This window comes from Triticum urartu, chromosome 6, assembly GCF_003073215.2.
Source record: "Triticum urartu cultivar G1812 chromosome 6, Tu2.1, whole genome shotgun sequence".
Taxonomy (NCBI): Eukaryota; Viridiplantae; Streptophyta; class Magnoliopsida; order Poales; family Poaceae; genus Triticum; species Triticum urartu.
This window is the reverse complement of record NC_053027.1, coordinates 6,842,566-6,865,532: the sequence shown is the minus strand read 5'-3', so window position 1 is coordinate 6,865,532 and position 22,967 is coordinate 6,842,566. Positions and strand designations below refer to the sequence as shown.

The 22,967-nt window shown below is 44.6% G+C and overlaps 1 protein-coding gene across 1 annotated transcript; it reads right to left on the bottom strand.

Annotated features, from left to right (window-relative positions):
- Positions 1–15,058: 15,058 nt before the first annotated feature.
- Positions 15,059–21,855, bottom strand: LOC125515113 (MADS-box protein SOC1-like). Its single transcript, XM_048680540.1, has 6 exons — positions 21,384–21,855; positions 16,301–16,391; positions 16,103–16,164; positions 15,857–15,956; positions 15,659–15,700; positions 15,059–15,469 (listed from the first exon to the last, which is right to left on the bottom strand). The coding sequence occupies exons 1-6, from the start codon at positions 21,677–21,679 to the stop codon at positions 15,269–15,271; spliced, it is 792 nt and encodes a 263-aa protein (XP_048536497.1). The 5' UTR covers positions 21,680–21,855; the 3' UTR covers positions 15,059–15,268.
- Positions 21,856–22,967: the final 1,112 nt, after the last annotated feature.

The following is a 22,967-nucleotide window of genomic DNA, read 5'->3' as shown; positions in this document are numbered from 1 at the left end:
TAGATTGTTCTGATAATCGGACTGCTGCTGTTGATTCCCCTGACTATTCTGATTGTAACCACCCTGGTTACAGTGACCTTGAAATCCGGAACTTGAGTCGCTGCCTCCATGACCCGGACTATGAGAGCTGGACCCTGATCCACCATTTGGGCCATGGTGGCGCTGGATGGATTCCCGAAAGCTTCTCATTATGCTGCAATCCTTCCACGAATGAGTAGCCAGTTTACGATCCATGCCGTGTTTTGGACATGGCTGGTTTAACATTGCTTCCAGGTCGAATCCTGCCATCGGAGCCGGCGGCCCCCTACGGCGCTGGTCATTATTGCGTGCACCTGTGTTAGCCACAAAGTCATCAGCCTTGCACTTATTGTTGCCACCCTGACTGGCAGAGTTGTACTGTTGTCCCTTCATGCCATTACTCTTCTTTCCCTTTCCCGATCTTTCATCCTCTGAATCGGGGTCCTTGGTACCATCAGACTCGGCATACTTAACTAGAGCCGCCATCAGCTCCCCCATGTCGTTGCAATGACGCTTGAGCCTCCCAAGCTTCTGCTTGAGTGGAATGAACCGGCAATTTTTCTCCAACATCAGAACCGCTGAGCCGATGTTGATGTTATCTGAAGAATGTATGATGGTTGAGACCCAGCGCACCCAGCTGGTCGTGGACTCGCCCTCGGCCTGAACGCAAGAAACCAGATTCACAATCGACATAGGCTGCTTGCATGTGTCTTTGAAATTCTAGATAAACCGGGCCTTCAACTCCGTCCATGACCCGATGGAATTAGCCGGCAATCCCTTCAACCAGGTACGAGCCGTCCCTTCTAACATCATGGTGAAGTACTTGGCGTAAGCAGCTTCACTAACATCCAGCATCTCCATGGCCATCTCATAACTCTCCACCCACGCCTCGGGAGGTTGATCGGCTGTGTAATTAGGCACCTTACGAGGACCTTTGAAGTCCTTGGGCAGACGCTCATTCCATATAGCTGTCGTTAGACACGGTACACTGAAAGCATTGGAAGCCACTCCTGCCTCAATTGAAGCTGTCGGGTAAACCAGCGCGTGCTGATGAGCCGCCAGCTCAGCCTCCTGATGTGCTCTGGCCTGGTCCACCAAATCTTGGGTATTGGCTCCATTGCATGCCGATAAGGCTGGTTACGGCGCCTTTCAGTACTTGAGACCACTGGCGAGTCAATGTGCCTGCTTTAGCTCCGGCTCGGATGAGGGGTCTCATGAATCTGATCACGGATGTAAGAATAAGCCTGCTGCTGCACCAGAGCTGTTTGAAGAAGCTCCCTGGCCCTTCGGGTCTCAACCGCTGCTGGAGTTTCACCCTCATCGGGCAGAGCCGCCAATTGTGTAGCTACAGCGATCATGTTGTCCAGAGGGGTGGAGTAATGACTCGGCGGTGTCATCACACGCTGAGGCGGAGTGCTGTTCATATGTGGTTGGCTGGGCGGTTCAACTATCCGGTTCACCACCGGCAGGTTACTGGCCCCAGCTCCAGGGGTGTTGAAGAGGTCCCTTGACTCGTAAACCAAGGGCAAATGACTCCGGTGCTTCCTCCTCAAGACTTCATGTGAAGCGTTCTGATCTACCCTAAGCCGATATGAATCTGCTTGAATCCGCTGTGCTTGGGCGTCCAAAACGGCTTGTTCTGCGGCCATCCTAGCGTTCTCTGCCACTAAGTCTGCCTTAGCTTGTGCTATTCCATCACGTAATTTAGCCACTACTGCCTTCTGTTGCTCCTGGTTTTCTGGGGTTACCTCAATCTCCATCAGAGTCGCCAGGGCATCCAGTAGATCTATTAAGACTTGAGCCGGCGGGCGAGCTGAACCGCTAGCCCCGGCTACCGTGACCGTAGCTGCACCAGAAGTTATAGCCGCGGCGGCTGTCGAGCCAAGAACCGGCTGCGTGCCAGCCATGAAGATCACCACCCTGTTGGTCGGCTCACGAGGGTCCGGAATACTGTCGTCGTTGAAACAGCCCCCAAGCCTTCCATCTTGTAGTTGATACATTGAATCGGTCTCGCCCGTGGACTCATCATCAGAGCAGATCTCCGTCTCACCGCCAGAGACAGAGCCTTCCAACTCAGCCCCATGGGTGAACCCAACGAAGACGTGCCTTACGGCTGGCTGAGCCGGGGCGGGTCGTACACGCTGAGCCGTCTTGATGATGTCGGTGCAGATGTCCGACTCAGGGCCCGGCTCGCCGATCTTGTCGATGAAGACGTGGATTCCGCCGAAGGGGACCCGATACCCGTACTCAATTGAGCCGGCGTCGGGGCCCCAGCCTGCATCGTCGATGTAGAGCTTGCCGCGATGACTCTTGGTCATCCGGCCCACAGCGTATCCCTTGAGCCCTTCAACGCTGCCCTTTAAGAACTCGAAACCACCGTGTGCTGGCCCCACGGTGGGCGCCACTGTCGTGGAAGTGTCACGGCAGATGTCCTCATGGAAGGACTTAGTTGTGGATCCATTGCGACAAGGTTAGCTTAAAGGGTTTAAATGGGACAAAGGACACGGAGAGTTTATACTGGTTCGGCCCCTTGCGGTGAAGGCAAAGGCCTACTCCAGTTGAGGTGGTATTGCTAGGGTTTCGATTACCAGGGAACAAACACGCTTTGCCTGGCTCTCGATTTGATGTTTCTTGCCCTAAGCCGTGGCCGGGTCGTCCCCTTATATACACGGGTTGACGCCCTGCGCCTACAGAGTCCCGGCCGGCTCATATAATGTGTCCGGCTCAGTGACGTATCTTACATACCTTACATTACAAGTTTATACGTACATGGCGGTTTATACTTACGGGCCTTAAGCCGTCTCTGGGCTTGGGCCTCTTACAAGCCTACTATGAACCGCCATCTGGTATATTCTTGGGCTTCATATAGATGAACCGCCATTGTGGTTGACCCGGCCCCTTCTGGGCGGGTCATATCTGATAGTCATATCCCCAACACGGCCCCTCACGGCTTACTTATTGTGAGGCCCATGAGAAGGTTCAAATACCATGGGAAGCACCTAATTTTTCCTTCAAAATGTTTAGGTAGGGTTTGCTTTTTAATTAGACTAGTTTCAAAGTACAATTTTCTATTTCGCTAAATTACATGTAGTGCCAATGGACATACTACAAAATAATTATCTCACCAACATGTACGTGGGTGGCATTGGACATAGTACAAAATAATTGAGCTACAAATCATTATCACTAATCAAACACTAGCCCAGCTGTAAACCTCAATCCAACGTCTACGAAAGTGTGAGGTCATGGGTTTGAATATTGCATGCTCATTTTTTTTCTACTTATATTATCTTTACCAAGCCGTCCAAGATTTTCAGTGACATTGAAAACCATCATCGAATATGTACATGTCTTGCGGCACTGAAAACCGCAGCCTAAAATCAAACCAAACTGTCATCTAAGATGCCAGAGGGGCTGCCTGGCCAAGCATTAGTTTGTGATGTCTATCGTCATCTATAATGATCTTAGGTCACGATTTTTTCCCATCACGAGGGTTTTGTCACAAATGATCACATTTTTTGTAGTGTATTAAGTTATTCCCTCTGTGTTTCAAAATGTAAGGTGTATTATTTTTCAAAAATTTAAACTTCTCTAAAAAACCTATTAATATTTTCTTTACCAACCCTTCCAAGATTTTTCAGTGACACTGAAAACCGTCACAAAATATGCACATGTCTTGTGACACTGAAATCGTCACCTAAGATGCCCGGAGAGCTGCCCCGGTAAAGCATTAGTTTGTGATGGTTAGTGTCACCCGAAATGATCTTAGGTGACGGTTCTTTCCTCGTCACGAGGGTTTTCGTCACACATGATCATGCATTTTGTAGTGTATTAAGTTATATTCCGTTTGTTTCAAAGTATAAGCTGCATTAATTTTTTGAAATTAAAACTTCTCTAAATTTGCGTGCATGTTATGTCTCTCTTATTGTGAGACCTACTGTCTCTTTGCGTGTGTACTACGTCTTTCTTACTGTGATACCGTCTCCTCGTCACAGGCCGAAGTGGGTTGGGTAGCCCAATAATGAGCGGTGTTCTCTAAGCGATTTTTTGTTTCTGGTTTTATGTTATTGGTGGTTTAATCTAGTTTCCTGGTTGTTTTTTCTTCCCCCTTTTCCTACTTTCTTTTGAGTTTTCTATTTTCTGCTTGGTTTTTCTAAATAAAAAATAAAAAAATGTTTTTCCTTCATTCTTATTTTTTTACATTTCCCTTTTTCAAAATTAATAACATGGGTATTTCTTCCAGTTTTAGTGTAGGAACAGTTTTAAATATGTCATGCACATTTCTCAAGATTGCACAAACAATTTTTTATATTTCATGATAATTCTTTTAACGGATGAAACATTTTTAAAATATGTTGATCCTTTTTCAAATACATGTTAAAAAAATTAAATCAAGCAAACCACTTTTCATATACGTGTTGTACATTTTTCAATTACATGTTGAGCAGTTTTTAAATAAAGGTTTGAACATTTTTACATTTTTTCACGAACATGGTTTTAACATGCGAGTATTTTTATGTGTTACAACCATATTTGTCAAAAGGTTCGAACATTTTTTTATATGTAATGAACATTTTGAATATTTTAAAATGGCATGCACATATTTTTGAATGGTACCAAATTTTCTGAAAAATAGGCTGAACAAAGTTTTATATGATGCGTGCTTTTTTGAAAATGTCATGAACAATTTTTTTATATGTATGAACATTTTTTAAAGTTATGAACCTTTTTCTTAATGGTGTAGACAATTTTCTTAAAATTGCACTAACTATTTATTTTCTCATTTTCCTAAAGTTTTTAACGCTCATGTACATTTTTCAAACTAAGTTAATTATATATATATATATATATATTGTAAAACATTTAAGAAATATAAAAAAATAAAAAAAGAAGGAAAAACCTGCAGAACAGTATATACACAGTAGTCGATTGGCGCAACTATGTCTCGCTTCTAGCAACACGGGAGGATAGGTGACCTCAAAGGTAGCCTGCAGTGGCCCAACCCAGTAGGGATCTTTCAATGTAGTTTTTTTTCGTGGAACGTGTTGAGGTTGAGGACAACATTAGCGTGGGCCATTTGATCTACAAGACATATTGTAAAGATTTTAGACTAAGTTCATGATAATTAAGTTCATCTAATCAAATTATTCAATGAACTCCCACTCAGATAGACATCCCTCTAGTCATCTAAGTGATACATGATCCGATTCAACTAGGCCGTGTCCGATCATCATGTGAGACGGACTAGTCATCATCGGTGAACATCTTCATGTTGATCGTATCTTCTATACGACTCATGTTCGACCTTTCGGTCTTCCGTGTTCCGAGGCCATGTCTGTACATGCTAGGCTCGTCAAGTCAACCTAAGTGTATTGTGTGTGTAAATCTGGCTTACACCCGTTGTATGCAAACGTTAGAACCTATCACACCCAATCATCACGTGGTGCTTCGGAACAACGGACCTTAGCAACAGTGCACAGTTAGGGGGAACACTTTCTTGAAATTATTGTGAGGGATCATCTTATTTACTACCGTCGTTCTGAGCAAATAAGAAGCAAAAACATGATAAACATCACATGCAATCAAATAGTGACATGATATGGCCAATATCATTTGCTCCTTTTGATCTCCATCTTCGGGGCGCCATGATCATCATCGTCACCGGCATGACACCATGATCTCCATCATCGTGTCTTCATGAAGTTGTCTCGTCACCTATTACTTCTACTACTATGGCTAACAGTTTAGCAATAAAGTAAAGTAATTACATGACGTTCATGTTGACACGCAGGTCATAAATAAATTAAGACAACTCCTATGGCTCCTGCCGGTTGTCATACTCATCGACATGCAAGTCATGATTCCTACTACAAGAACATGATCAATCTCATACATCACATATATCATTCATCACATCCTTTTGGCCATATCACATCACATGGCACATGCTGCAAAAACAAGTTAGACGTTCTCTAATTGTTGTTGCAAGTTTTTACGTGGCTGCTATAGGTTTCTAGCAAGAACGTTTCTTACCTATGCCAAAACCACAACATGATATGCCAATTTCTATTTACCCTTCATAAGGACCCTTTTCATCGAATCCGATCCGACTAAAGTGGGAGAGACAGACACCCGCTAGCCACCTTATGCAACTAGTGCATGTCAGTCGGTGGAACCAGTCTCACGTAAGCGTACGTGTAAGGTCGGTCCGGGCCGCTTCATCCCACGATGCCGCCGAATCAAGATAAGACTAGTAACGGCAAGTAAATTGACAAAATCAACGCCCACAACAACTTGTGTTCTACTCGTGCATAGAAACTACGCATAGACCTAGCTCATGATGCCATTGTTGGGGAACGTAGCAGAATTTTAAAATTTTCTACGCATCACCAAGATCAATCTATGGAGTCATCTAGCAACGAGGGAAAGGGGAGTGCATCTACATACCCTTGTAGATTGCGAGCGGAAGCGTTCAAGAGAACGGGGTTGATGGAGTTGTACTCGTCGTGATCCAAATCACCGATGACCAAGTGCCGAACGGACGGCACCTCCGCGTTCAACACACGTACGGTTGGAAAGACGTCTCCTCCTTCTTGATCCAGCAAGGGGAAGGAGAGGTTGATGGAGATCCAGCAGCACGACGGCGTGGTGGTGGAAGCAGCGGTGATCTCGGCAGGGCTTCGCCAAGCTCCAACGAGAGAGAGAGAGAGAGAGAGAGAGAGAGAGGGAGAGAGAGGTGTTACGAGGGGAGAGGGAGGGGCCAGGGACTTGGTGCGGCTGCCCTCCCTCCCCCCCCCACTATATATAGGGCCCCTAGGGGGGCACCGGCCCTAGGAGATGGGATATCCAAGGGGGGGCGGCCAAGGGGAACTTGCCCCCCAAGCCAAGTGGGGCGCCCCCACCCCTAGGGTTTCCAACCCTAGGCGCAGGGGGAGGCCCATGGGGGGGCGCACCAGCCCACCAAGGGGCTGGTTCCCCTCCCACTTTAGCCCATGGGCCCTCCGGGATAGGTGGCCCCACCCGGTGGACCCCCGTGACCCTTCCGGTGGTCCCAATACAATACCGATTACCCCCGAAACCTTCCCGATGGCCGAAACTGGACTTCCTATATATAAATCTTCACCTCCGGACCATTCCGGAACTCCTCGTGACGTCCGGGTCCGGGACTCCGAACAACTTTCGGGTTACTGCATACTAATATCTCTACAACCCTAGCGTCACCGAACCTTAAGTGTGTAGACCCTATGGGTTTGGGAGACATGCAGACATGACCGAGACGACTCTCCGGTCAATAACCAACAGCGGGATCTGGATACCCATGTTGGCTCCCACATGTTCCACGATGATCTCATCGGATGAACCACGATGTCAAGGATTCAATCAATCCCGTATCCAATTCCCTTTGTCATTCGGCATGTTACTTGCCCGAGATTCGATCGTCGGTATCCCAATACCTTGTTCAATCTCGTTACCGGCAAGTCACTTTACTCGTTCCATAACACATCGTCCCGTGACCAACTATTTAGTCACACTGAGCTCATTATGATGATGCATTACCGAGTGGGCCCAGAGATACCTCTCTGTCATACGGAGTGACAAATCCCAGTCTCGATTCATGCGAACCCAACAGACACTTTCGGAGATACCTGTAGTGTACCTTTATAGCCATCCAGTTATGTTGTGACGTTTGGCACACCCAAAGCACTCCTACGGTATCCGGGAGTTGCACAATCTCATGGTCTAAGGAAATGATACTTGACACTTAGAAAAGCTCTAGCAAACGAACTTCACGATCTTGTGCTATGCTTAGGATTGGGTCTTGTCCATCACATCATTCTCCTAATGATGTGATCCCGTTATCAATGACATCCAATGTCCATGGTCAGGAAACTGTAACCATCTATTGATCAACGAGCTAGTCAACTAGAGGCTTACTAGGGACATGTTGTGGTCTATATATTCACACATGTATTATGATTTCTGGATAACACAATTATAGCATGAACAATAGACAATTATCATGGACAAGGAAATATAATAATAACCATTTTATTATTGCCTCTAGGGCATATTTCCAACAAAACTTACCGCCGCCGAACGTAAGAAACTCGCCCCTACTATCAGAAAAGTCCAAGCCCTGCTAGGAAATGGTTTAACCGGAGTCGATTTAATCCGCTGCTGGGTCGCATGGCAGATCATACCCTTAAGCCGCCGATCTGGCTTGATGTGTAGTTATACCAGAGGAACACATGATCCATTACGCCATAGCTCTCTACCTCTGACTGAAGAGGGCATTACTGAAATGGCAACAACACTTGTAAATAGCAAATTCGAAGACTGCAGCAAAGTGGGTCTAAATCCTTTCTGCAAGCTTAACCCACCGCCAGACGTGTAAGTCTCTTGATTTCCCTTACTTTACTTCATCACCCAAACATTACGTGAACTCAAGTATGTTACTCTTTCGCAGGCTAAATCTGACTTCTGGAAGGCAAAATATGACCACAAGGCTGCTAAAAAGGCTAGGGCTGCCGCGAAAGCCGCCAACAAGACCAGCAAGAGACCTAGGAAGAAATCAAGCGCCTTTGATCTCCTTAAGCTGGATGATACCTCTGAGTCGGAGGTAGCCCTTGACTCTCTTGGCTTGTTTATAGCCGCGGCGGCTGTCGAGCCAAGAACCGGCTGCGTGCCAGCCATGAAGATCACCACCCTGTTGGTCGGCTCACGAGGGTCCGGAATACTGTCGCCGTCGAAACAGCCCCCAAGCCTTCCATCTTGTAGCTGATACATTGAATCGGTCTCGCCCGTGGACTCATCATCAGAGCAGATCTCCGTCTCACCGCCAGAGACAGAGCCTTCCAACTCAGCCCCATGGGTGAACCCAACGAAGACGTGCCTTACGGCTGGCTGAGCCGGGGCGGGTCGTACACGCTGAGCCGTCTTGATGATGTCGGTGCAGATGTCCGACCCAGGGCCCGGCTCGCCGATCTTGTCGATGAAGACGTGGATTCCGCCGAAGGGGACCCGATACCCGTACTCAATTGAGCCGGCGTCGGGGCCCCAGCCTGCATCGTCGATGTAGAGCTTGCCGCGATGACTCTTGGTCATTCGGCCCACAGCGTATCCCTTGAGCCCTTCAAAGCTGCCCTTTAAGAACTCGAAACCACCGTTGTGCTGGCCCCACGGTGGGCGCCACTGTCGTGGAAGTGTCACGGCAGATGTCCTCATGGAAGGACTTAGTTGTGGAGCCATTGCGACAAGGTTAGCTTAAAGGGTTTAAATGGGACAAAGGACACGGAGAGTTTATACTGGTTCGGCCCCTTGCGGTGAAGGCAAAGGCCTACTCCAGTTGAGGTGGTATTGCTAGGGTTTCGATTACCAGGGAACAAACACGCTTTGCCTGGCTCTCTATTTGATGTTTCTTGCCCTAAGCCGTGGCCGGGTCGTCCCCTTATATACACGGGTTGACGCCCTGCGCCTACAGAGTCCCGGCCGGCTCATATACCGCCATCTGGTATATTCTTGGGCTTCATATAGATGAACCGCCATTATGGTTGACCCGGCCCCTTCTGGGCGGGTCATATCTGATAGTCATATCCCCAACACGGCCCCTCACGGCTTACTTATTGTGAGGCCCATGAGAAGGTTCAAATACCATGGGAAGCACCTAATTTTTCCTTCAAAATGTTTAGGTAGGGTTTGCTTTTTAATTAGACTAGTTTCAAAGTACAATTTTCTATTTCGCTAAATTACATGTAGTGCCAATGGACATACTACAAAATAATTATCTCACCAACATGTACATGGGTGGCATTGGACATAGTACAAAATAATTGAGCTACAAATCATTATCACTAATCAAACACTAGCCCAGCTGTAAACCTCAATCCAACGTGTACGAAAGTGTGAGGTCATGGGTTTGAATATTGCATGCTCATTTTTTTTCTACTTATATTATCTTTACCAAGCCGTCCAAGATTTTCAGTGACACTGAAAACCATCATCGAATATGTACATGTCTTGCGGCACTGAAAACCGCAGCCTAAAATCAAACCAAACTGTCATCTAAGATGCCAGAGGGGCTGCCTGGCCAAGCATTAGTTTGTGATGTCTATCGTCATCTATAATGATCTTAGGTCACGATTTTTTCCCATCACGAGGGTTTTGTCACAAATGATCACATTTTTTGTAGTGTATTAAGTTATTCCCTCTGTGTTTCAAAATGTAAGGTGTATTATTTTTCAAAAATTTAAACTTCTCTAAAAAACCTATTAATATTTTCTTTACCAACCCTTCCAAGATTTTCAGTGACACTGAAAACCGTCACAAAATATGCACATGTCTTGTGACACTGAAATCGTCACCTAAGATGCCCGGAGAGCTGCCCCGGTAAAGCATTAGTTTGTGATGGTTAGTGTCACCCGAAATGATCTTAGGTGACGGTTCTTTCCTCGTCACGAGGGTTTCCGTCACACATGATCATGCATTTTGTAGTGTATTAAGTTATATTCCGTTTGTTTCAAAGTATAAGCTGCATTAATTTTTTGAAATTAAAACTTCTCTAAATTTGCGTGCATGTTATGTCTCTCTTATTGTGAGACCTACTGTCTCTTTGCGTGTGTACTACGTCTTTCTTACTGTGATACCGTCTCCTCGTCACAGGCCGAAGTGGGTTGGGTAGCCCAATAATGAGCGGTGTTCTCTAAGCGATTTTTTGTTTCTGGTTTTATGTTATTGGTGGTTTAATCTAGTTTCCTGGTTGTTTTTTCTTCCCCCTTTTCCTACTTTCTTTTGAGTTTTCTATTTTCTGCTTGGTTTTTCTAAATAAAAAATAAAAAAATGTTTTTCCTTCATTCTTATTTTTTTACATTTCCCTTTTTCAAAATTAATAACATGGGTATTTCTTCCAGTTTTAGTGTAGGAACAGTTTTAAATATGTCATGCACATTTCTCAAGATTGCACAAACAATTTTTTATATTTCATGATAATTCTTTTAACGGATGAAACATTTTTAAAATATGTTGATCCTTTTTCAAATACATGTTAAAAAAATTAAATCAAGCAAACCACTTTTCATATACGTGTTGTACATTTTTCAATTACATGTTGAGCAGTTTTTAAATAAAGGTTTGAACATTTTTAAATTTTTTCACGAACATGGTTTTAACATGCGAGTATTTTTATGTGTTACAACCATATTTCTCAAAAGGTTCGAACATTTTTTTATATGTAATGAACATTTTGAATATTTTAAAATGGCATGCACATATTTTTGAATGGTACCAAATTTTCTGAAAAATAGGCTGAACAAAGTTTTATATGATGCGTGCTTTTTTTAAAATGTCATGAACAATTTTTTTATATGTATGAACAAATTTTAAACTTATGAACCTTTTTCTTAATGGTGTGGACAATTTTCTTAAAATTGCACTAACTATTTATTTTCTCATTTTCCTAAAGTTTTTAACGCTCGTGTACATTTTTCAAACTAAGTTAATTATATATATATATATATATTGTAAAACATTTAAGAAATATAAAAAAATAAAAAAAGAAGGAAAAACCTGCAGAACAGTATATACACAGTAGTCGATTGGCGCAACTATGTCTCGCTTCTAGCAACACGGGAGGATAGGTGACCTCAAAGGCAGCCTGCAGTGGCCCAACCCAGTAGGGATCTTTCAATGTAGTTTTTTTTTCTCTTTCCAGGGAGAGGCTTCAGTTGTTTCTTTTGCGGGCATAAGACTTATATTACTCAATCAATAAGTTCTTACAATTATCAAGCACCAGATCATGGACCTTAGCTGGCCCAGATCCTAACCACGTAACTGTTCTACCTTCTAGTCTGGCAAAACCCGCTAGACCATCGCTAGCTTTATTTTGGCTACGAAAGACATGTGAAATACTGGTCACTCTCAAACTTCTCAGGTACTTAATTTCCTTGATAATAGAGGAGTAGACAGATCGATCAACTCCTGGGTCCTGAATCATAGCCACCGCCATGCTTGAGTCCATTTCAATTTCAATAGGGGAGTCGCTTCTTTGAAGGGCGAGGGATAAACCCTCCATACACCCGCACAATTCTGCCTCAAGCGCATCACGACAGATATGAAGGTGCCTGCAAGCAGAAAAGATAACCTCCCCTGCTCATTGCGCAGAATCATGCCCGCTCCTGCATCACCATCTTGGCCCCATGAACCATCTAAATTCAGCTTTACCCAACCCGGCTTCGGCTGCACCCCATGATAATTGCGGTGGTAATTTCGCTACATGTGAGATCAAAGCCATATATGTTGTGGACGACTTCCCCTTGGCATGATCCATCGAGGAGTTTAGTTTAATACCAAATAGCGAGTCCATATAGCTCCGAAGGAATCTAACATAAACATCCACCGGCGGTGCCGACTTGTTATGTGTAACTTCGTTCCGAATAAACCAACATCTCCAGAAGACCATCAGAACCATGCAACGGGAGATATCATCCAACTCTGCAATGGCAAATAACCACTCCTTCCCCGTATTCACAAAATATTCTCGAGCTGGTAATCTCCAAACCTTGGACATAGCGGTGTACAGCTAACGAGCTAGCGGGCAATTAAGCATCGGATGAAAATTGTCCTCCGGCTCTAAAGCACACACATGGCAAAGACTTGAAACCTCCAATCCAATTTTATGTTTGTTCCTCCAGGTTGGAAGAGAGTCCGTTGCTAACCGCCAAGCAAAATTCCTTACAGTGGGCGGCACCCCACAGGACCAAATATCCTTCCAACAACTCCTACTTTCCGACAGGGACGGAGCCAGGATTTAGACATAGGGGGGCGAAAGACAACAAGCAGAAAGATAGACATACCATACCATGTGGTTATCCCAAGCCTTAGCCTTGCATCTTCAACCTTTAACTCATTTGCTTTACCGTGACCTAGATCAAGTGTGCTCATTTGCTGGACTAGAATTGGTGCTATTTTTTGACTAGCTACTAGTTGACAGCGATAGGAACTTACAATCATACGGCCAGATTCAGGTTGTAAAACCAGTTCCATTGTAGAAAGGATAAATTATTTCCCTATTCATTAATTCAAAAGTTTATCATCGATTAGTTCTTCAGGCCTTGTGATGGTAAAACAAAATTGCTACGCACATAAGCTAACTCCATCTAAACGCAGAAACTTTGTAAAATGTAATCTAGAAAAACGTTTAACAATACACATCAGCGAAGAAGACTAACCGCACAATATCCTTGGTCGGTCGGTCGTCGCGGGGTCGTAGGGCGCAGGCTTATAGCCACACATCGCGGCGGCGATCAATTTTTGGTTGCAATCTTGTCGATTCGGTGCCAGTTTTCACATCCCGGGACTGCCCTAGACTTGCAGCTCTTCATTGCGTCCGGTCTGCCGGCAAGGCGGAAACATGTTCGTGGATCGGTGCCTGCCTGTCCCAGCTTCCCCTTCCCTTCGCCCCGTCTCTATGGAGATTGGAGGCGCGATGGAGAGATCTGATCACAGGAGCGGCTTGGAACGAAGAGGTTAGGGTCTAAGCGATATGTGCGAGACTGCGTGCGTAGTCCAACTCCCAAGTCGTGGCTGGGCGTCCTCCATGATGGGTTGGCCGCTGGCATTTTCCTTCATTTTGTGCATTTAGCAAATACATTGGGCTGTACATCAGTACATGGGCTGAGATGCTGATGCTTCACGTTAATTGCAAAGGGCTGAAGCCCATAGGGGGGGCAAAGCACGTTACGTACAGCTACGGAATCAAAAAAATTAGCGACTAACAGAACGCCATCAAGGGATGACACGATCGTTGGGGGGGGTCTCGCCCCCCCTCGTCCCCCCCTTAATCCGTCCCTGTTTCCGAGGGACCGCACTGCCTTGATGTGATTCCTCAAAGGCCAAATATTAAGTTGTTTTAACAAAGAACACTCCAATCTTCCTGGCCCCCATGCTAAGATATCTTCCTCCAATCTCGGTGACGGTCTTATTTTCAGAATTTCCACTACGTCAGCCTGCACAAAGTATTTAGATAGGAGATTATACTTCCAAGCACCACTTTCATTCAGCAAATCAGAAACAAAGCGGATTCTGCATGCCCCTTGCCGCGAGATGGGCTTATAAGAATACGGCCGAGGGATCCAACTATCCCTCCAGCGAGAGGCTTCAGTTGTTTCTTACTTATATTTTTGTTTTGCCTCAAAAAAACAACTTATATTTTTGTTTTTCTCAAAAAAACTTAGATTTTTGTTTGTGAACTGCGTCTTACAAAAATCATGGCAGTTAAATGTCCGCATGATTAAAAATATGTGTCTAATATTCTGAAAAAGTTGTTCATGAAAAAATTAAAAAGTTTGCCCACATAATTTAAAATAAATAAATATCAAACATAAATTTGAAAAGTAAAAAAAGGAAATAAAACAAATACAAACTAGTAGAGAAAAACACAGAAAAAATGAGAAAAAGAATAAACTGATCTGATGCTTCCCAAAGCCGGTACTGTAGGTAGAAGCTTCCTAAACCACACTATTCGGCCGGGCCCATCAGGGGTGAACGCTGTAGGTGAGGCCGGTGGATGTCTTGCAGTAGGCGAGATTTCGCTTTTGCAGTAGTTGACGCCTGCAAAAAGGGAACACGCTAGCAAGCGAGTGACCGATCTCTCATTCCTGTGCTGGGCCAGCCTATTTAGGAAGGTGCTTGAGGCGATGCTGTCAACCTAGACGCGCCTATGATGATGATCCGCAAAATTAATGATCAACGTACATACTAGATGGGCTAGCCCTGGAGGCTTTGTAAGCTAAGATCCACAAAAACTGTTTTGTATGCTGCTTCATTTTGCAACATTAATTACTTTCTAACATCTTTCCAACATACCGTTTCTGGCATGCATGGTCCACAGATAGGAGTATCTAATATACGAAGTGCCAGTGTAACTAAACTCATCCATCCAGCATTGGCATCGCAACAACTCTCCACCAACACATAGAGGATTCAGCTCAACTTTCACATAGATATATTGGTTAAATTAATTTGGATATAGAAAAACAAAAGCACATGCATGCAGATCGATGTTGCGACCAATTTTTTTTATAAGACCTGCACTTGCTGCAGCCTGTCAATTATTTTTTGCATCGCTATCCTCCAGTCTCACACCGACCTAATTAAACTGATTTTATATATGGACAAACATATTTGATCGATTTTTGCATCGATCTTCATCGACTGATCGATTGAGCAGATTTAATCAATCAATTTTCTACTGCTGCTAGCTAGACGACCCGGGCCTTCCAATGACCAGCTCAGTCTCCACTTCCATGTAATGCCGCCGCCGCTCGTCCTCCTCAGCTTCTTCAGCTCCGGCGCCGTCAGGCGATCTTTCAGCAGCAGCAGCAGTGGCCAGCTCTAGCAGAGGCAGCGCCTTGTACTCCTCGCGGAGCACCGAGTTCTCCGTCAACAGCTTTCTCTCCTGTATCAATACACATACATAACCATCATGTCACGTGCGCACTTATCTTGATAATGCTAATTTTCATAGACCCTTTTATGATTCTGCTAATAACTAACTAGCTAGCTAGCTATACAGGTGACAAGTTCTCCACATATATAATGTTCAATGCAATAATAGCATTAATTAACAGCAGATGTCGACGCATACCTTCTCCTTCAGCTCCAAGATTTTATCCAGCATTTTCTGTTGCTGCTCTTTGAAAATGAAACAAAAGGTGTTATCATCAGCGATTCAGCCCAGAATTTTGAGAAACTAGATCAAATAAATACTGTTATGCATTGTGTAATTATTCAGGTATAAAAGAAAACGGGAGCCGAATTAGCGTATTCTGCTCTGCTAGCTTGCCTTCTTTTGCCGGATGCAGCTTAGGCTCTTCTCCAGCTGCAGCTCCAGCTCTTGCAGCTCATGGGCCGAACAGGACCCCAGTCCTTCTCCAGATAGCTTCCTGCATGTGCATTCATATTGTGTACAATTTAAATTTAGTAATTTATTTCCCAGGATCGATTGGATTACATATATATATTCTTGGTTGTTTTCATGTGTAAGTACTAAGAATAGTTGATGATTCAGCAGGCAAGTCACTGTCATCACCTCTGGTATGCCTCAATTGCGTCTATCTTGTGCTTCAAGGCCGTAGCTTCCGATCTACACATCTGCATCCATATACATATACGATACATCACATACACAGCATATATAATGAGCCAAATATATGTAATATAGCATCTAGATTAATTGCATCTAGATTAATTGCGGTAAGTATTACAGTACAAAGGTAGGAAGTTGCACCTGGACGCCAGCAGCTGGTTGCTCAACAGTTTTCTCATTGGTAGATGTACCTTTTGTGTGGTTCAGGTAGCGATCAATCGTTTTCTGCAAACTGAGAATTTTCAAATGTTAACAAACAAAAACAACTAATTAATTAAGTTGTATATATGTGCACGTCTGTGTGTATAATTAAATGGTCAAGGTTTAACATTGTGAATAAATAATTATTTCGATGCTCACCGAAAAGATTGGAATTTGAGAATTCTTTTTGGAAAAATATAATCCAATTGTCATAATATTAAAACCAGAATTTTTAGAACCTATCTGTACTTAGTGCGAAGTTTAAGAAACAAAATACTTTAGTACCAACCAATATTTCGATGAAATTCTAAATTTTGGCAGCGAGAGCTCTTGTAGGCCATATACCTGTTATTAAAGGAAAACAATAGCAAAGCACTACAATATAATAGGAACCTAACTCATGTCTGCGAAATTCACTTCCTTGAGTACACAGCTTAGGGTTGGTGGATTAGATGCTAATGTGTATGGAAGGGATATTTCAGCCATATGTATATTTTTTTCAGCTCAGGGTTGCCTATGTTGTGTTTAATATCGATTAATCACATTCATCACACTAATTTAGAAACTCTAAATTAATATTATATATTTAACAAAATTCTAGATCATGAGATGGAATATATAAGAGGACAATTAAATCAAGATGCAGAGAAAATGTTGAGAAACCAATTAGATTTGATGATTACATGTGAATGGCCTACAACATTTGTGGGTACTTTCGAAAATTAGTCACACTACTCTCTTCCAAGGACTTATTTTTTTTCCTTTGCATGGTTTTTAATTACATAATAGTGAGCACTGAGAGATACTAATTTTACTAACGAACACAAATAAATCAATGAAAGCTACTACTTTTTGTTTAATCTTCAAATACTCCTTGAAAAGAAAAAGATGATATTGAATACAAGAAATGACTAATGGTTGCAATTTAAGCCTAAGAACCTAATAAATATAATGTGATAACAAGCATAATATTAGGTTTACATCAAATGGTGGCTAATTTGTGGGAGGAGACTAGGAGAAGGGGAGGGGGGGGGGGGGGGGGGGGGACTGAACTTTGTGGTGCCACTCCAGCTAGTTAAGGGGTTGTTACACACCTCAGGCAAGGGGAGAAATATTGAGGGGCATAACTGATTCACTATTTCTTGCTCAATCTGACCAGAAGGTGTGCATCATAAGGCCCGGGTAAATGGCTTGTGTCCACGGTCATCTCTAGAGCTGGTTGTGCCCAACACATCGCCCCCAGGTGAGAATTCAGGCGCCCTACCTTCACTTTGATCTTTAGCGGTTCCTGGTGGTTGGTGGTGTAAATCACCACCCGTTGGGTTAGTTGGTAGGCACATCACCCGGCCAAGTAGGTCATTGAACTGGAAGACAACCAGACTACTACCATGTTGGTGCCCTTGAGGGAGATGAGTTTGACAACGGTGTTACTGAGACACATTCAACCAAATTCGGTACCATTAACAAACTTGATGAATTGGTGCCATGGTGAATGGCCACAAGCATCCTTGTATTTGTTGTACTGTGTTGGGTGTCACCCACCAAATAGAATGGGGCTATCCCCACCTTCTTAGCTTCAAAGTTGCTCTGCTTGGCAAAGAGAGAGCAATGTTTAAGACATGTTGGGGAGTCAACCTTGCCAATGTAGGTGGGAACTCCATATAAGAAGCTGTGGGGCAGTATTCCATCATGTCGTTGAAGAGGAGAAGTGATGGCCGAAGAATGGCAAGATATCATCTTTGCCAAGGCTAGGGCTACCAGGAGGATGCTCCATCTTATCTAAGCCAGAGCTGCCCAATTGTCTTTGTGTCTCTTGATCCCTTGGCGAGTACTCCCTCCGTCCGAAAAAACTTGTCATCAAAATGGACAAAAAGGGATGTATCTAGAACTAAAATATATCTAGATACATCCCCTTTTATTCATTTTGATGACAAGTATTTCCGAACGGAGGGAGTACTATAAAACCTCACCTTTAGGTTAGAACTATTTTGTCCTCACATGTGCGGCGCTCCGGGTCCGTTGCTTCCTCTTCGACTTTTTCTTTCGGGCTCTGATCCTCCTCAAGTTTTTCCATCCGGACATAGTTGATGGAGCTTCGACGTAGGTTTCAATCGCCTCGTTGGGGAGGTGAGGTTAGGGTTTATCATCGTGTGGGGAGATTTGGTGTCAGGTGCTTCAGATCTATTCAATGGTTCAACAACGAAGAACGGAATGTGGCGCCAGGACGGTGGTTCTTAGCGGCACGTGCACGAAGACTTCCCGGTTGTCATCAACAAGGTCAAGCAGACTCCAGTAGGGGAGCAGCGACAGCGACACGTTAGCGGCTCTTTCTGGCGGCTATAGTGGTTGTTTGGAGATCTAGGGACTTCAATGTAATTTTTACTATGTTTGAGGTGTTTTACACTTTTGATGAACTTTTATACTAAATATGGATCCTTTTTGCAAAAAAAAATAAGAATACACTCAGGGGGGGGGGGGGCGCTAGAGCTATTGGATCTATTTATAGCTCCCGAGACGCTCTAAGTTGAGTCTGGAGGAGTTGCATTACGACTCGGGCCGACGTCTGGCCACGGGGTTGAGAGAGTGTTATGTGGAGCACGTTACGGCCTGCAATTGTCCAACCCCTCCCGTAGTGTTCCTAATATATAGGACAAGGTCACACTCCATCAAGGCGACTGAACTTACCAAAAAAGCATTGTTGTGTTTTTTTTTGTTTATGTATTGCATTTGTTGGTGATGGTAGAAATTGTGGGGGAGGAATGCATAGTACCAAATTGTCACACGGTCGGTAATTTGTGGGAGGATTAGAGCGAAAGGGACAGAAAGTTGTAAGAAGTAATACGTCGAGCCCCTACACCATTACAACACGAGTCCACACAAGGAGGATGTCTAGTGGCGGTGCTTCGGAGGGGCCAACCTGGTCCATCGCACCCCAGTCCATAAGAAAATAGGTGTATATCCTCTAGTATTCAGCCCATATGTGCGGTTAAAATTGGCCTAGGGTGAATTTTCTACACACGGAGAGAATCCGACCCAAACTGCAACTATTGGGGAGAGAGGAGAACTACTGAATGGGCCAATTAGTTAGATATTTGCCTACTAGATGCAAGTAGGAGGTAAGCATTATATGCCCACCACCTAAGTTGTGGCCTAAGGCCAAGATCCTAACAAACTTAAAAAAAAATAGAGATAATTAGGATCTTACTGAACTGAAAAGATACATATTGATTTCCTGTTCATCCTGCAGCATGTAGAGCAACTACGTGAAAGTTCATAGCCCACATATGATCGGTATTATTATTTTTCATCAACCATAGTAAGCATGTCATGCAGAAACTTTCCAAGTTCAATTGATAACACAAAGTATAGGAGTGGATGATGGAATTAGTACAAAAAGCTTTTGTGCTGGTATGAGGAATGAAACAACACAAAAAACCAGATCGATCATGATTTTCCTTTATGGAGAATATATATTTATTTTGAGAGTTGGTGCATAAACATGTGCCTATACACCATGTTAGGTTGGAGGCTTGTACGCCCTGGTTGCACTGAAAATATAAGGTGTATACTGAGGTTTCTAGTTACATTTCGACAGTGTAACAACAACATGACATTACTTTAGCAACAGTAGCCTTCATATTGAGAATTATTCCAGAAGGGAAGTGGATTTAACATGGAGAGTTCCATCGAAAAGAAAAGGCACCTTGTTGCATTTTAAGAAGAAAAACATATCAAATGAACTGCCACACAAAAAATAAGATGCACATGTCACTGGTGGAAAAAATTGGCCATATGCACGACAATTCAACAATGTAGCATCACGTGCAATTAGAGGTTTCTCAGTTCCGATCAAAATCAGTCTCGCAATATTGTTATTACGAAACCATTATCAGTGTTAAGGGCTGGGATCTCTCTCATCGGGCAAACAGAAAGAAAATATGTTGGTCATTCATTCCACACACACATAACATGCGTATCCCAAAAGAGAAATAGCAGACTGAGCAGATTCCCCACAGCTGCTAATTAGTTTTACCCAAAAATGGGGCCGAAACTACTGTAGATGTTCACTGTATTTCATGTACTATCTGTCTAGTAAAGTATGGGGAACAGTCCGCAGATGCAAGTCAGATGCACATCGCTGACGCGCGCCTGTCAGCAGCAACACATTTGCATCTCGGTATGATAGTTGGTGGGTTTGCAGGCAAAGTACAGGCGCATTTATATATATGTGCATTAAAGCGAAGCAGCCAGTTCAAGATATATATAGTCCGTTCGTACCACACAGCAAGCTTAACTCATGGGCGCTGAGCCAGCTCTTGTACGAACGAACGTGTCCAGGTAACAAAAGCAGGCCAGGATCATGCATGTTACTCCACTGCCAGCAAGAAAAATAATCAAGGGGAAATTATTTTGTGCTAAGAAACAAACTGTGTAGTCCTATGATGCAGTGCTTGTTTGATATTCTCACAAACAGTTCATAGTTGAGGGCGACTTGTCAAGATTTTCCCTTTTTTTATGGTTGTTGGAGTCATAACAAGATGGATTACTAGATTGAGAAGAAAGTCAGCACATGGCTGTGCTGGCCAGCACGAGTGACTTTTTCCAGCAAACAAACAATGCGCAGAGGTGGACATGTCTGAAAAAACTGCTAAAAACAGCAAGGAATCTGTAATTTATTTGAGTATATACCATATACTCGAAAAGGTGTGTCAAAATTATTTCCTGGTTTTTTCCTCGCCTAACCCTAGAACAGTGGTTTAATTATCGACAAGATCGGGCGATCTGGCCTTGCCCGCATCCATCTAAACGATCGAACTCGAAGGAAAAAATCTCACCAAATTCCTGAGAGAGAGAGAGTGACAGTGGAACTCGTGTGTATTTCATGTGTACGGACAGTGCCCTTGATTATGATATGACAAACGATTAAATCTAGAGGCGGATTAAACGCGGAAATCAAGCGGGAGGCGGGGGGGAAAGGGGGCCGATCTAGGGCTAGGGTTAGCGAGCGAGCGAGCGGACGTACTCTGGCGCGGAGGCGTACTCGTAGAGGCGGCCGCGGGGGGAGAAGACGATGAGGGCGACCTCGGCGTCGCAGAGGACGCCCAGCTCGAAGGCCTTCTTGAGCAGCCCGCTCCGGCGCTTGGAGAAGGTCACCTGCCGGCTGGTGGCGTCCTCGATCCGCCGCATCTCGCGCCGGCCCCTCTTCCCGCCGCCCTTCTTGGCCGCCGCCGCCGCCGCCGCGGCCACCACGATCTGCTGCTGCTGCTCGTCTCCCTCGGCCGCCACCGCCGCCGCCGCCGCCGGCGACGACGGCGCCATGGATCGACGGACGGATCTAGGAAGGATCTCGGAGGAGCACAGCGGCGGGCGGGCGGGCAGGCTTAATCTGGTGGAGGGAGGGAGGGAGGAGATGGATGTGTTTTCCGGGGAGGCAAAAGGGGGAGGGGGATTTTGTTACTCAGAAAGGAAAGGTTCCGAGGACGGGGAAGGGGCGGGGCCGCCCCACAAATGGCAACGCCTGGTTGGGCCGGATGGCACCTCCACGTACCACTCCTCCATCCACATGTGCATCCCGATTGATTCCCCATTGGCCACTCTTTGACTCTTCTCCCTCCCACCCCCCCACCCCCACCCATTGCTTTTCCCCACCAGCTACTACCCCATTGGGTTCCACGAAAGTGGAAACTGCTGCCACCGTAGGACTTGCTTAATCCGTAGTAGTATCATTTTATTTTATTTTTGGGTAGCAAGTACATACATATATTCTTAAAAAGATCGGATTTTGCTTATTTAGGGGAGGTCGGGTTAGGTTATCGTCTTAATCGATGTCTGACATGACCGATGGGCGCCGCGAAGGGCGACCAAGGAGAGAGCGATATAAAAGTCGGTGGCAATAGAGAGCGGCGGACGACCGTAGAGGCGCGCATATATACATCTCACTGGTTGCGGGAATATCACGCCGGGTATTTTATTTTTTAAGATTCGTGCGGTCCCGATAACTTGAGAGTGAAAACTATTCCCAAGATTCGGCACAAGCATTTTTTGCAACGGATTACTTATTTTTTCTGCTTTTAGTTTTCTTTTTTTACAAGCAGGCCCGGAATGCTTGGGCCATTAACTTGTTATACCACGAGCCGTGGCCCAACCAAGCCAAATAGATAGTTGTTTCCGTAGAGTAAGAGCCCGCTTTATTAAGCCAGCTAGCCCAAGCGACCCACACCCATACCCGGCCTATCCCGGTGGTTGGACCGAACCGAACTATTCAAAAAGGTATGGCGATAGTGGCTCTTTGTTTAGCTCTATGAGGGTTATTTCTTCTATAAATCTATTTAAGAATATAATAGTGAATTGTGCTCCCTGTGACTTGTGGCACATGATCAATGAGGATGATGTCATAAACGTCAAGCTAGGTTATCTTTGCATTGGTGTGCACATAGGCAGAGGCGAAGCAAGGCCGACTGTAGGCATCTGTCCACCCTCAATTACCGTAACACTATAGCTACAGTAATTGGTACATCAACAAAGGATTTGGGCCTCACATCCCGGGCTTAGGCCCTAGGGGTCTGCCCATATATGCAGGCCATCATGGTCAAACAAGTGGTATGGA

Excerpts from the sequence above, each read along its gene's own strand:
- LOC125515113 (XM_048680540.1), bottom strand. The coding sequence starts at position 21,679 with ATGGCGCCGTCGTCGCCGGCGGCGGCGGCGGCGGTGGCGGCCGAGGGA. Across the intron at positions 16,392-21,383 it reads GAGTACGCCTCCGCGCCAGA|TTTGCAGAAAACGATTGATC; the intron begins GTACGTCCGCTC and ends GAAAATTCTCAG. Across the intron at positions 15,701-15,856 it reads GCTGCATCCGGCAAAAGAAG|CAACAGAAAATGCTGGATAA; the intron begins GCAAGCTAGCAG and ends TTCAAAGAGCAG.